Source organism: Lemur catta, chromosome 6, assembly GCF_020740605.2.
Source record: "Lemur catta isolate mLemCat1 chromosome 6, mLemCat1.pri, whole genome shotgun sequence".
NCBI classification, from domain to species: Eukaryota; Metazoa; Chordata; class Mammalia; order Primates; family Lemuridae; genus Lemur; species Lemur catta.
In genome coordinates, this window is record NC_059133.1 from 36,652,874 (window position 1) to 36,667,280 (window position 14,407).

At 33.7% G+C, this 14,407-nt stretch overlaps 1 protein-coding gene across 2 annotated transcripts in view; it reads right to left on the reverse strand.

Moving 5' to 3' along the window:
- Positions 1 to 14,407, reverse strand: part of NAV3 (neuron navigator 3) — a 327,264-nt gene that overhangs the window by 28,635 nt on the left and 284,222 nt on the right. The window contains exons 25-30 of one of the 2 annotated variants that reach the window (XM_045553319.1): positions 9,382 to 9,503; positions 8,424 to 8,444; positions 7,569 to 7,741; positions 7,210 to 7,275; positions 5,523 to 5,676; positions 3,548 to 3,722 (exon numbers count right to left, since the gene is read on the reverse strand). In XM_045553319.1, coding sequence (XP_045409275.1) covers positions 3,548 to 3,722; positions 5,523 to 5,676; positions 7,210 to 7,275; positions 7,569 to 7,741; positions 8,424 to 8,444; positions 9,382 to 9,503 — 711 coding nt within the window. The remainder of the gene's footprint in view (positions 1 to 3,547; positions 3,723 to 5,522; positions 5,677 to 7,209; positions 7,276 to 7,568; positions 7,742 to 8,423; positions 8,445 to 9,381; positions 9,504 to 14,407) is intronic. The other variant, XM_045553320.1, reaches the window with a different exon arrangement.

Sequence of the window (14,407 nt, forward strand, 5' to 3'; positions counted from 1 at the left end):
AGAAATTTTTAAAGCAGCAAAGATAATCTTCTGTACTGGAATTTAATTATTTTCCCACATTAACCTCATCTCATAGTCTTTCATGTTTTCAATTACCTTACTCAAAAACAAAACTCCTCCTTAAATGTCATTTTAATTCTCTTGCTCCTTTTCTCAAAAGTTTAGAAAGGTTTATCATCAGCTGTTCACACCTAAACTTCTTGTAGTTCATAACCAAATTACTTCTTTAGTACTTTGCCTAATTCCTCATAAATGTTCATAAATATTCAACAAATATTAAGCATAAATGATATCAGAGACTGCTGGGCACTGAGAATGAATACCAAGGTAACAAGGAAAATGAATTCCCTGATTTTCTGGAGCATACATTCTCAACAAGGTAATTTCAGAATGTGTTAAGTGTTCTGCTGATATAAACAGGGCAGTGGACTACAGAGCAACTACATGGAGCCTGCTCTAGTTAGACAGGTCATCCTGGAAGGCTTCCTTGAGGAGGTGGTATTTGGAGATAAGACCAGAAGGCCTAGATGTGCAAGGCACGTGAAAAGCCAGGAAAAGGGGTTAAGTGAACAAGAACAAGGGCAAAGGCCTCGATGTAGCAGCTGGGCACTTTCAAGGAACTGATAGATGTTCGGGTAGCAGGAATGTAAAGACAAGGGGAGGGTGGGGAGTGGTACGAAATGATTTGAAGTGGGTGAGGTCCAAATCATGCATGGCCTAGTAGACTATGGCAAAGGGTTTAACCTAATTGCTGATCCACATATCTGCTCAAATTTGCCTTGGAACATGCTATTCATTCCATGTCATGGTCTTAAAAAGAATGTTTAAAATATGAAATTTCTCCTGACAATAGTAGAATAAATATTTATTAATGAGTGAATGACTATCTTTGGCTTTTGTTATATGGCTACTTAAAGCAAAATTAATACAGTAATTAAAACATCACATGTACCCTATAAATATATAAAACTATTAAGTACCCATAATTAAAAATAAAAAAAAATTTAAAAAAAAAGAATAGGCACTAGATTCATCCAGACCTACATTCAAATATTAGTTCTGCTACTTACTTTTATAGATGCATGATCTTGAACAAATTATTATAGTCACTTTCCTAAGCCTTGGTTTCCTCATTGCTAAAACGGGGCTTAAACAGTACCTACTTAACAGGATTATTGAGAACGTAAGAGATAATGCTTTTAAAGCACTGTATCCTCCATGTTCAGTAAGTTTTGCTGCTCTAACCATTCTATCTTTTCTCTGTGTGTTTATTTGAACTATTTCTATTGACACTAGGAGGATCACATCATGACTCACTCTGGGTCTCCCCTCCTCACAGGATGATCACCTAAAGAAACTACTCCAGGGAAAAACATCAAGTTTGAGGTGTGAGTCCTCTGTGGGTCTTTTATGGAAAACAAGTTACGGTTCTCCGGCAACATTTTGAAGGGATAATAAAAAGATCTGCCATTCTGGTTAAAATCAAGTGGAATTCTGACAAAAAACTCAAGGCTTCTCAAACTATGTCTTTACTGGATGCATGGAACCATGTGGTTAATGTTTCAGGAACTGAACATTTGTCAATTATTTTTTCTCTTGACCCCTTTTCTTTTTAAATTAAAACTTTTAAAAAGCCCCTGCATGAAGGCATTTTTGATTTCCAAGTTTTCAATCCACTAAACAAAAGTGAAGGTAGTGCAAACAATATTCTAGTCATGTGATTTAATTTTTTTGTTTATTCAGATATAAGTATCACTATTGAAAAATAATTAAGGAAATAAAATAATATAGAATTTAAAATAACTGATGAAATAGGTAATTTAGTAAGTATATTTTTAAAAAATCTTTAAAATTGTCACCCACACACAAAAAAATTGCCCCAAATTTTCAGTCATGGCCATCAGTATATTAAGTCCAATATACATAGAAATTGTAAATTTGATTTCTTTGATTTTATATTTATTTTATTAGTTCTAACCTAAACATTAATTTCAATTTTATTTTTACAAATTTATTCTTTCTAAGCTACATACAGTGCTAACCTTGCCTCCTTTAAGCCTTATCATATTTCCACAGACTAAAACAAAATTATGTAACAGTCAGTGAAATCCTGCCAATGATTTGTCCTGGAAGGTACCAGCCCTTGTCTTTCCCTAGGAGTTGAGCCTGGTAACATAGAAAAGCACTGGTTAGTGCTTTCCCATTAGATGTGGACTCCAGTTCACTTGTCTGTCAGGCTCATCAACAACAAGCCAACATAAAGAATATTGCTCAGGACATAAGCTCTCAGATTCTATATACTTAAATTTTTCCTCTTTTTAAGAATCCTTTGAAGAGTGTGGACAATAGTACTTTGTGTACAATCCACATTCAAAGTTACTATGTATTCCCATAGTTTTACTTTACCCAATGATCAAGTTCGTGCAATTCTGAAATCTGTTTTTTCTTGCCTACAAATATTAGTTTTACTTGATGCTCATTCTAGAGTTTGTTTCTTTCCTCCATCCCTCGACAAATATTTGTAAATGTTGTTTTCTTGAATTACAGGGAGTTCCCACTTGCCTTTAATACATAAGATGAAGAAGGCCAGTATACAATTGGAACATTTATTTTATATTATGAAGGGCAGCCATAATAGCAGACTTTTAAAAAATCTGAATTTTTAGAAATAAGAGATGTGATTGATTGGAAATGTAATCAATATCACCATGCTGCATCCTCTATATTTTAATGTAATTTAAGGCAGGCAGTGAAGTGTCTCCGTTCTACAATGGAATCCAATGTTACTCAGGAAACTATACATTATTGGTTTCCAAGCGCCATCTGCTGGCTATACTTTGCAATTACCACAGATCCTCATGCAAATGTTCCCTAAATTCTAAATCCATAAAATTTTTTGATGCCACAGGAGCAGTTATACTTTATAATTGAATGGTTCATCAGATATTAAGATGACATTGTATCATATAATTATATTTTCAATCAAATAAAAACTATACCCTTGTTGCATTATTAGTACTATTGAATACAATAACAGAATCTGGCATGTTCCTTTTGTTTGACGAAAACTTAATAGAGCTGCAGGCTTGAGGATGTAGTAGCATTATGTTCTCTCTAGGCAACATCATGTAGGATCATCTAGTCAAATTTAGAAATAGGTCCTGATATACCTGTGCATCGGTTTTGTATACTTAAAACACTATAAAATTGCATGAGGTTTATTATTACATCCATGAGTACTAATCACCATCACTGAGAATATTATTTCTTCATCTTCATAGTCATCGAGAAAGTGCTTCCCAAGCACAACTAATTTTTTTTAATACTAGAAAATCATATCTCTAAGATTCACCTTTTCATGGAGAATGTGCTTTCAAACCTACAGCTAAGTTGAATTAATTTATAAGATAAAAATAGGACCATTTCTGAGAATGAGAGTGTTAACATTTTTAAGAGGGTGTAAGGTTCTCCAAATTCCAAGCTTCTCCCTGCCCCTGTTCACTCACGGACCATGCTGTGATTCGGGGAGGCATGTGCAATCAATCACCTGAGGTAACAGCCTCTGTGATGTTCAAGTTGTTTAGAGAAAGTCCTAAGGACTGCCGTGAAGATGAGGAGGAGGCGGTGCTTGAGGATTCTGATGGTGGCCGAGCAGGCTTAGCTGTGTTACCAGTTTCTGCCTTTAACCGGTCATTTTCAGCCTTCAGTATTTCAATTTCATTCTATTAGGTAGATGAAAAGCATGAAAAAAAAAAATGAGCTAGTTGGATAGAGACAATGGCACCATGTCTTTTGTCAGAGTTAAGTAGCCTATTTGTTGAATAAAGCATGTGGTAATATGGTAAATAAACAAATATAAATTATGAAGCAGGATTCCCTTCTAAAAAAGGAAAGTTAACCTTTTCTCTCTCACATATATGCATTCCTGTATTCACAAATATAGACAGAGTAACCAATAAAAACATTTTTATAATTGCTTTTTTATCATATTTTTGAAAAGTTTTCCAGGCCTTGGGCTCATTTGAATTAAGAATAATATAATTAAATAGTTCGTAATACTTTTCACTTTAAAAGTGATGTTAAAATCTCATAGGCAAATAACAACATTTGTAATACTATTGTGAATTCATGGAGAGTCGAAAAACAGAGCAAAACAAAAATAAATAAGGTGATTTGAAATTACTTGAATTCTGGCTGACATCTGAAAAAGTTTTTGTTCCTTCAAAATGGGGCACTAAGCTCATAAAAACAAAAGCCATTTGATGAATATACACAGTGGCAGATGAATCTGCTCAGCAATGTGTTTTTCTTATTTCAGTCATCTGCGGTACCAAGTGATTACTGGTTTACAATAATAAAATGAAAACTTAGTCTGGTTCTGAATTTAGCCTTTAGATGTTTCCAAAAAATACAAAAGCTTTACTTTTACATATGGCATTCTAAATCACTTTTACTTCAATATGCAGAAAGCTTATGTTGAATTTTTGTAGTTTCCTCATTACTTTTGTTGTTCAGTAGAAAACAGGCGGAAGTATTTGAAAGTTAGATTTCAAAAGAACAGGCAAAAAGCCAAGATAAAGGTAAATCATGGAAAAGGGAAAAAGCAAGAATTGTAGTTTTTCTAAAAACTTCACTCTCAACCTGAATCCAATCACTAGTGTAAATATCTTAAATGGTTACTGAGTACAACTGGCTGGTTTGCACTCCCACTTCCAAACCCAGGTTTGACAAAATTTTCCAAAAAAAAAAAAAAAGATCAGCCATTAATTAATCCATAGAGAAAATTTTACCTAGTGCCAAATATTAGAAATTATGAAAGCTGTATTTTTGTTTACAATGCTATAAAACTGAAAATTTTCATTGACAGAATAGAAAAAGTGGGATCTTTTAAACTACAATTATGAAAATGCTTTGCCTTAGGTTTGCAACATGTATATTCGTAAATTTTAAAAGAAAGAAGAATAAAAGGAAGGAAAGAGGGAGGGAGGGAAGAAAAAAGGGAGAGAGGAAGGAGGAAGGAAGGAAAGGAGGGAAGAGAAAAGAGATGAAGAGAAAAGCCCAGGAAGGGAAGGAGGGAGGAAAGAAGAGAAGGAGGGAGGGAAGGAGGGATGGGAAGGGAGAGAGAGAAAGAAGGAAAGAAAGAAAGAAAGAAGGAAAGAAGGAAGGAAGGAAAGAAAGAGAGAGAGAAAGAGAGAAAGAGAAAGAAAGAGAAAGCAAAAAGAAAGAAAGAAAGAAAAAAGAAAGTAAGAAAGAAAGAAAGAAAAGAAAGAAAAAGAAATTTTGATGAGCTTCCATTTGTTCCCTTGATGGAATGTATTTAATCATTTTTCCCCAAGATATCTCCAAGATATGAATGGTAACAGGATGAAAAAAAAAAAAAGAAATGAGTTGCAAAGATTGAATAAAAAGAGTACATTTCCACATGCGTTTAAAAGCGGAAATTGTTCTGTAATAACCAAGAGAAGAGAATAAGCGTAGTTTTATTTCTCCATTTTGTTCTTTCAAAGTGCATCAGCACCGACCTGCATCCGGTTCATGGCTTCCCGGATCTGATCAAGATGATGAGCAGAGCTTAGGGCCTCCAGCCGAATATCTGTTAATTTTAATTCCTTTTCTCTGAGCTCGCTCTTCAGCTGCAGAATTATCTCTGCCTCAGCCTCTGTGCATTCACAGATCCTTAAGAAGGAAACAAACACAAAATCAGTGGTCTGGAGAAGCCAGAGGATTAGGAAAAGCAATGCCACTTTTAAAAGTTGAACTGCAATATTATCCAGCAAGTACAGAAATTATTTCCTGCTGGCAAAACCTGGAGAAAAGGAGAACAAATTTTACAAATAGTAATGCATTCATAGGTTCAAAATTGAAAATAGCTCTTTCTTTTAATCTTTTTTTCCCCATTTTCTGAAGTTTAAAAACAGTCTACTATTCCTGAATATAAACTAATCCTAAAAATTTCCTTGTTGTTGATATTTGTAGGGCAGAAAAATCCTAGTATTATTACATTTCATTCCAATGTTTTTCAAGGGATTTAAATCTCCATTTGTAACACGTGAATATTCTTTTTTTAAAAGCAAAGTTATTACATCCTTAAAATGTTGATTTCTTCTTTTGAAAAACTGTGCAAAATATAATCTTATTTGCCACAACACTGTCTTCAAGTTGCCATGAAAATCCAATATAAATATTGTAGAAAATGAATCAGAAAGATTTGTTTGGACATTTAAATAATGGGTGAGTGTTATATAATGTTCCTGTTAGGCTCAGCTGATTTAGCAGATCACAGCTAAGGAAGCTAAATCACAGGTTTCAACCTACACTAGTAGGCTGGGGGTCATATACGTTATATCCTTATTGTGTTGATTTGTTGTTTTGTGGACAATTTTGTAGGAAATCCATCAACAGAATGTGTTGTATATTAACAAATATTTTGCCATTTAAAATTTGAGGACTAGGTTGTGGGCATAAAATAACAGTGGTTATATTCTTCCTTCCTACATAAATGATGAAATGAGGTAGTCAAAGCATAGTGGCTCTGTTCTATATGAGAGTTCAATGCTAGTCCTTATTGTGGGCATACGAGGAAACCTGATTTCGATAGATATAAAACAAAGACAATCATCTCATCAGAACGTTTCTACATCCCAAATATGTTGTTCTTTCTTGTACAGTAGTCCCCGCTTATCCACAGTTTTGGTTTCTGTGGCTTCAGCTACCTGCAGTAAACCATGGTCTGAAAATATTACAGTATTTTGAAGGAGACCACATTCACATAACTTGATCACAGAGTATTGTTATAATTGTTCTATTGTTTATCATTAGTTATTGTTGTTAATCGCTTGCTGTGCCTAATTTATAAATTAAACTTTATCACAGGTATGCATGTATAGGAAAAAACAACGTATGGAGGGCTCAGTACTATCTGCAGTTTCAGACATTCGCTGGGAGTCTTGGAAAGGATCCGGCATGGATGAGGGGGGACTGCTGTACTATCAAAAAGTGGGCTACTATAAAAATGCTATGTTAGATTAATAGAATAAAAAGTGAGTTGCAGGTTGGTTTTAGGAAACCAAATTTTAGTTGAAAACAAAATGAAAGAAGAGATATTTATCATTAAAATGCATGTGAGTGATTTTAGAGAAAGCAAAAGCAAACACTACGGAGGTTAAAACCTGGATCTTTGCAGTTTTCATGCATCACACTCCATTTTACCGGGATCTATGCTTGTAGATCACAGGGCCATTTTGCCGTTTCTTTGGTGGCCAGACAAGGGGTGACCTGCATGTACGCACAGTTAGACAGATACACGGAGAAATGCAAGTGGAAAGACGTGAGATAATGATTTAGAAAAGTGGAGAATGAGATCAAGGATCACGCCATTTCTAATATATGAAAAATGACACGGAAACTAATGCTGTCCATTATTCTCAGAGAGATGTGAAAATAATTGGCACGGATATGGTGCTGCCGTTGTGAAAGCACAATCCAATTACACTTAGAACATAAACGTGGGCTTGGCCTACAGTTATTTTCCAAAAATATTTCTGCATTCTCCAAAGGGAGTAACTTACGCTGAGGCCGACTGCGAGGGCTTCATGGAGGCTGAACCACAGTCCCCAGCATTATGAGGCAACTTGGGGGACGCTGGAAGGGACGAATCAGTAAGCTCCTCAATGTCAGAATGTGAGGAAGGAGGCTTGGTGGACTTTTTCTTCCCAAAGGCTTGTTTGAAAGAGCTTCTCAGCTGAAAGGAGGACAGAAATTACCCTTCTTGTCTATTTGCACTTGGCAAGCTTTTGCTTTGGGGCGTTAGTTTGCAGGTGCCATCCTAGCCACTGCCTGGGGTCAGTATGTGTAAGCAGAGTATTAACAGTTGCAGCACAGTATCTCTAAAAAAAACAATGATACCGTGTTTTGTGTTTTCATTTTATTCTTGTATTAATCCAGCGCAGCGCAAACATGGAAGGCTTTTAAATAGTGCAAGGTCAAGGGCATGGCTGTCAGAGCACTCATTTAAAACTAAGTACCTTGAAGGGATCTCCATTCCCAATGCTTCTCTCTTCAAGGCAATTTGTTTTAAATGGCCACTTTAGCGCTACAATCAAGTCATGTCCCGCTGACAGTACAAACTTAAAAAGCAAAATGAAATCAAATTCGCCTAACACTTCATTAATTGTGATTTTCTATTCAAATTTTCAATTCCCAGACTATTCAAAACCAGAATTGGTATCCCCTACAGCTCTATTCAGAAAGTGGTTTTACTTCTTTTTAAAATTTGAGATTAAAATGAAAAGACACAAAGAAAAGACATACAAGGTAATCTGTTTTTAAAAGGTATAAAAGCCTACTGCCAAAATGAATAGCATTCATGCCAAGGTAGGGTTTTTTTAGAGATGCATGCCAAATTGTCCATGGTTTATATTCACCTCACTTCCTCTAGAGTTCACCTTGCAGAAACATGAAAGAGTGTGGAATTACAAATCAAGGGAATGAAGGCTGATCAGTATTTTAAAATATTACCTGCATAAACATTTTTTCAAAACAAAAAAGATATTTCTTTCATTATTTATAGAAAGCACTCCAGTAAAATCCTGTTATATTTTGGATTTCATCAAGAGTTGCATTTATTTAAAAATCTACCTTTGTTTCATGATATTAAAAGAAATCCTTTACTTCATTGTTTTTAAACTTTCTGCAGTGATAGTATTTTCCCCTTAGCTTTTTAGCAATTGCTTAATATTATCATAAATTATATCTCAAGGCAAAGTTCTGTTTAAGTGCAATTCTTTATTTCTTCTATGTTCTCTTGGTGAAAAAAAAAATCAAGCAGATATCAATGTGGTTTATTTCTTAGGGGGTGAAACTTTGTTCATACTGTAAGCCCTGTGGATTCTGGAGGGTGGAGATTTCAAGGTCTCTTCTTTCCCCTTATCAACTCCAATTCTTCTCCTTTTCCTCCAACATCACCACCACCACCCCACCACCACCATTATTATCATAATCTTTTTTCCCTTATCTCTACCAACACAATAAATCCCTTTTTTAAGCCACTTATTTATAGTTGTTGGCTTATTTTTCTTTACTACAACTCTATGGAGTTGGTATTATCCTATTTTTACAGATGAGAAAACTCAGGTCCCGAAAAGGTGAAGTAACCTGCCCAAGATCCAGTGGAGATTCAAACCCAAGTTTAGTCCCGACTCCAAAAAGTCAGCTCTTAAGCACCACACCACCCTAATCCTGGTGATGAGTACAGTATTACAGGTAACAGTCACTTGAAGAGGACTCTTTCTAAACTGCTGCAGATCTCTAAGCCCCAAAGGAAAAAGCCTAACTCATGGTGCATTAATAAGCTTCTGAATTAGATGAATGATGATGGCTTACCCAGTTTTTCTTTTTCTTTTTCTTGGAGTCAGCATCATTACCACTGCCAATGCTGGAATGGCTTGTGGCACTGTTGATACTAGAAACACTTTCAGAAGAATGCTGTCTTCTGATGCGGAGATCTAGCAACAGACAGAGAGTATCACATTTGTTCGCAGAGTTTCAATATGAAGAAATAAGTCTCTTATGCTTTTTGAAAGCAAGTTCCCCAACTAAAGTTAACAAGGCTTCGGACAGATTCTTTCAACACAGTTTTGGCTTTATGAGTTTAATAAATTACAACCATATTTACTGTAATTAACTGTATTATCTACATTAAGGTTTAACGGCAATCTCATATAAGACTGTAGTACTGCTAGTTTCATGAGTCCTGAGTTTTGTCCAAAAATAAAATGCTATGCTAGTGATCTCTACTGAACACCTGGATTAAACAGCTCTTGCAAAATGATTTATTCCACATGATTAGTTCCATGGAGTAAATGGAAACTCATAATAGGATGAGGAAGAATTATTTTTTAATATTTGTGCTTTGGATAAAGTTACCAAAGCCAAATATATTAAATCTCCATTTCATAGAGTTCTACCACACGAGAGCCAAAGCAAACCTTAGAAGTCATGTAAGCACATCATGTCACAGATGAGGAAACTGAAGTGCAAAGAAGCTAAGTACCTTGGCCAAGGTCAAACAGCCAATGAAGAGAAGATCCTCAAAAGAGAGTTTAGGTAGATTGAGTTTTTGAATTAAACAAAAAACATATTTCAGACAGTGCAATTCTTCTAACATACCCCTAGTCCCTGTCCATGACTTAGAATAGTAATAGTAATACTAATAACAATAAGTAATAATAAAGCTTGCTTTTATTGTATGCTTAATGTCCCTGGAGTACCTAATTTTATTCTTAAAGCAAACAACTAAAATGAGTTTAATTCCTAAAAGTAATTTGCACATGGTCACTTAGCTAAAAGATAGTAGAGTCAACCTTAGACCTAGGCTGATTCTAACATTCATTGTGCTAAATGCCAATATGGCCTCGCTATACTTCTCAAAGCATGCCGTGCTTCTCTAGTTAAACAAGACATCTTGAAGAGAATAGCATTTGATATTTAATCATTTTTGAAGCTATCCACTTATTCCATATAAGATTTGTTTATAGTTATTAAAATTAAAACTTAAATAGAATTTTTATGTACTTACAGTGAACTGATATTAAGTGTTAATGAGACACTGAGAGAATTTATAAGATTATATGTAAAGTCAAATATGCTTTTAGGCCATTTCTATTAATATACATAATTGACATCAAAGCAGATTAACCAAGCAAAAAATTTCAATGGAACTTGTAAGATAGCAAAAATTACTATAAAGCTTTCACAAAGTTTCCATAGAAGTAACAGTATAAAATCAGGCCTTTCCACTTGACTGATTTTATTGAATAGTAAAAATGACCCATGGCAATGAAACTATAACTGGTTATTTTCAAAACATATAATAAATGAGTATATGTGTGGGTATGTAAAAAGTGTATATACATACACATACATACATATATACATAACCACACATTCATATGTATATACATATCAATAAATACCTTAATTTTTGTATTAATGTAATCATGCTGACAAATTTTATAAGCGGAAAAATATATAGTTATTTTTCAGAATCCCTAGAGTTTAGTCTTTTAAAATTATTTTAAAAAATACTAATGGAAATATTTACTGTTTTTGCATGCCAAAGACATTACCAATCTCAAAACCTAAATCAAAGTATTTATTTGTGTGGTTTTAATTCAACATTAAAGCAATCTAGTTTCTCTTAATCAACTAATGTGGAATCATATAAAAAATGGAAGAATATGTGTAAGTATTTATGTTTTAAATTTCTGCTGCAATTGGCTATTAGCTTTTTTGAACAAGATGTGATATTTGCAAGCTTTTTCCTAGTAATTAACTTTCACAAATAGAGCAAAAGCATAAAGTATTGAAGTATTCCAGAAATTTTATTATACCCAGAATTAATAAATTATATGTAATTTATTTAATACTAGATTTTTAAAAAGATAGGTAAATTATTATAATCATAGGTCAAAAGTACTCCTTGGAGGTATTAGTTACCTTCAATTATGACTGCATTTATCAATAAAGATTAACAAAGGCATAATTTCAGTATCATAGAATGAAGGGAATGCATTTTACTTTTCTCTAATAATTCCTTTTTAGTGCTTATGAGTATTTAATCCATTGCATGAGGCATCACAGAGATCAGTAAAGAATGGCTAACTAAATGACTATCAGCAATCTGACTAAATGGAGAAACCTATTTTAAAAGCGAAAATTTCAGTTATATGTTTGTTCACTCATTTATTTTCCACTTTCCACCCTCTGTACCACCACTGCCCCAGTTCTGGCTACCAACATCAACTCTACAGCAAAAAGAGCTATCCAATTTATTCACTTTCAAACCATTCTACAAACAACTGCTAGAGAAATCTTTTTAAAAGAAAAACTTCATCATCACTCCCTTACTTAAGACTATTCAGTAGATTCTTACTTTAATAAGAACAGAAAAAACTCTAACTCCTAAATATGGCCCCACAACCTCAGTGATCTCATCTGTTCTTATCTCTCCAATCTTGTACTTATTTCACCTTTGCTAATTATCTTTCTTGTAGCAGTTCCATAAAGGCACTAATCTCTTTTCTCTCTGTAGGCCCTCTTGGAATGCCCCTCGCTCAATATTTATAGTATGACTTGGTAATTATTCCTTGGATATCACCTTAAATATTAGTATTTTGGAAAAGCCTTTCATGATTATGCAACCTCTAGTAGGTTCCCTCGTACCCTCCTTCTTTATGGTACCTATTTATCCATTTCAGAACTTATAATTATTTCAGCATGCATACTCAGCTACACCAATGATCACAAACAATCACTCATTTTCTGTTCTCCCACTACACTAAATGTTTGATGAAGACAAAGACCACATCAGTTTTGTTTACCATTATATATCCAGGACCTTATGCAGAGAATAGCATGTGGTAGGCAATCAATATGTAGCTGTTGAATAAATCTATTCTAATTATTTGTTTGATACAACTTTGTCTACCATTATTCCTAAAAAATATTTACTGTTTACAGCAATTAAATACATATGTTATCCAACTGTACTTGGTATAACTTAACAAAAATCTATCCCATATTTACACAGAAGTAGTGACTTAAAAAGCAGAAGTACATTTTGAAAAGTAAAATATTCCATTACCTTCAAATTCAGCCTTATAATAATTATGCTTCTTATAATTGTTATATATCTATATATAAAAAACCTTTCATTGCAGTGGATTGTGAGCCCCTTGAGTACAGGGTCATTCTTTGTTTATCTTTGTATTTCAAGATCTAGTAGAGTGCCTAGTACTAATAGAGGTGCTTAAATATGTCTGTAAACAAATAAATTTATTTTATTATAGACTATAATTATCAGATGTTAATAAACATGATACATAAATTTAGGGAAAATAGAAAGGTACTTTAATAAATTGGTGTGCAATTTTGCCATAATTTGTCCTGTCTATAACAGTGTTGCTTCATTCTAAATCTATCTTTTAAGATCGTATGTTAAAAATACACATGAAATAAATATTTTAATGGTCTCTAAAACTGAATTTCAATATGATTTCAGAATACAAATTTATAGGTCATACATTCACCTTAATAACCCATGGAAAGATACATAATTAGTCTAACTGACTATTTTCTCCATATAATGTCAATGGTCAATGCGATAAGAATCACTTTGTGTTCACTGAATTAATACTGAGCTTTAATAGTACAGAAATACAATCTAACTATCCTGTATATATTATATATATTCAACCATTTATAACTACCTGTTTTGATAGTTTGAAAATCTAACAAATTATTTTTAATATTTATGGATCAATTTAGATATTAATTGTTATTTTGTTCATCTTTGGCACCGCCTTCCCGACATTTCTGAGCAAAAGAATTCCTATTTTTCAATTCCAGTAGATATTAAGCTACCTGTTGCCAAAGATAAAAAGAATCCTTTCAGAAAGTTTCACTTCAGTGACTTGTGCTTTGTTAAAGTAAGGATTAAGCCTTTCTAAAACCCTTCTGGACCTATTTACAACATGAAGATTTAGAACATAAGCAGCTTTATTATAGCTCCAAGATAAGCTTTAAATATGCAGTAATTTTCCATGCAGCACATAAATCATCGCCCCCACATGGAAAGCTGCTAAATTCTTAGCAGAAGTAGCCCCTAGAGAACTAGTTTGTCCTTCAATTTAAGTATATCTCACTTTATATAATTGTTTTCCTAAAGTTTAAATTTAAGTACATTTTAAAAATTATATTATTCTTTTCTATAAAATTTGAATAAGTTCTTTTTGTGTACAAGGCATCACTATGCACACTAGGGTAAAGAAACAAATCCTTCTATCATGAATCAGGAAGGCCATATGTTAAATAAAGACATCATAGGGTGATGTCAATTTTAATAAGGGAAGTACAGCTATTTCTAGAAACATACTACAGGGGACTTCATCCAGTTTAGGGGTCAAGGAGACATATGTAGGTTAACTCCTGTAGTGTTTCAGAAAGTTTTTATGCTGACCAGAGTAGAATGTTACTAGTAGAATAAATAGAATGTATAAAGAACTTATGAAGAATTAAAGAAATTCAGGATAGTTGAAATATGTAACATACAATGCAACAAAAGAACAAGAGATAAGGTCTAGCACATCTGGCACAGAATCAGTAATTGAATAATTGTTGAATGAATGAAGCTGTAAAGAGAGACTATGTCATATTAAGTAAGGAGTTTTTACTTCATCCTAAAGGCAATGGGATATCTGTAGATAATATGTTTTAAGATGACTGCTCTGGCTTCAGTGTGAAGGATGGCGTAATGTGGGGTAAGATTTTAACAGGAAGGTTATTTAGGGGCTCATGGCCATAGTTCATAGGAGAGATAATGGATGGTGATGGTAGGATCAAAGAAGAT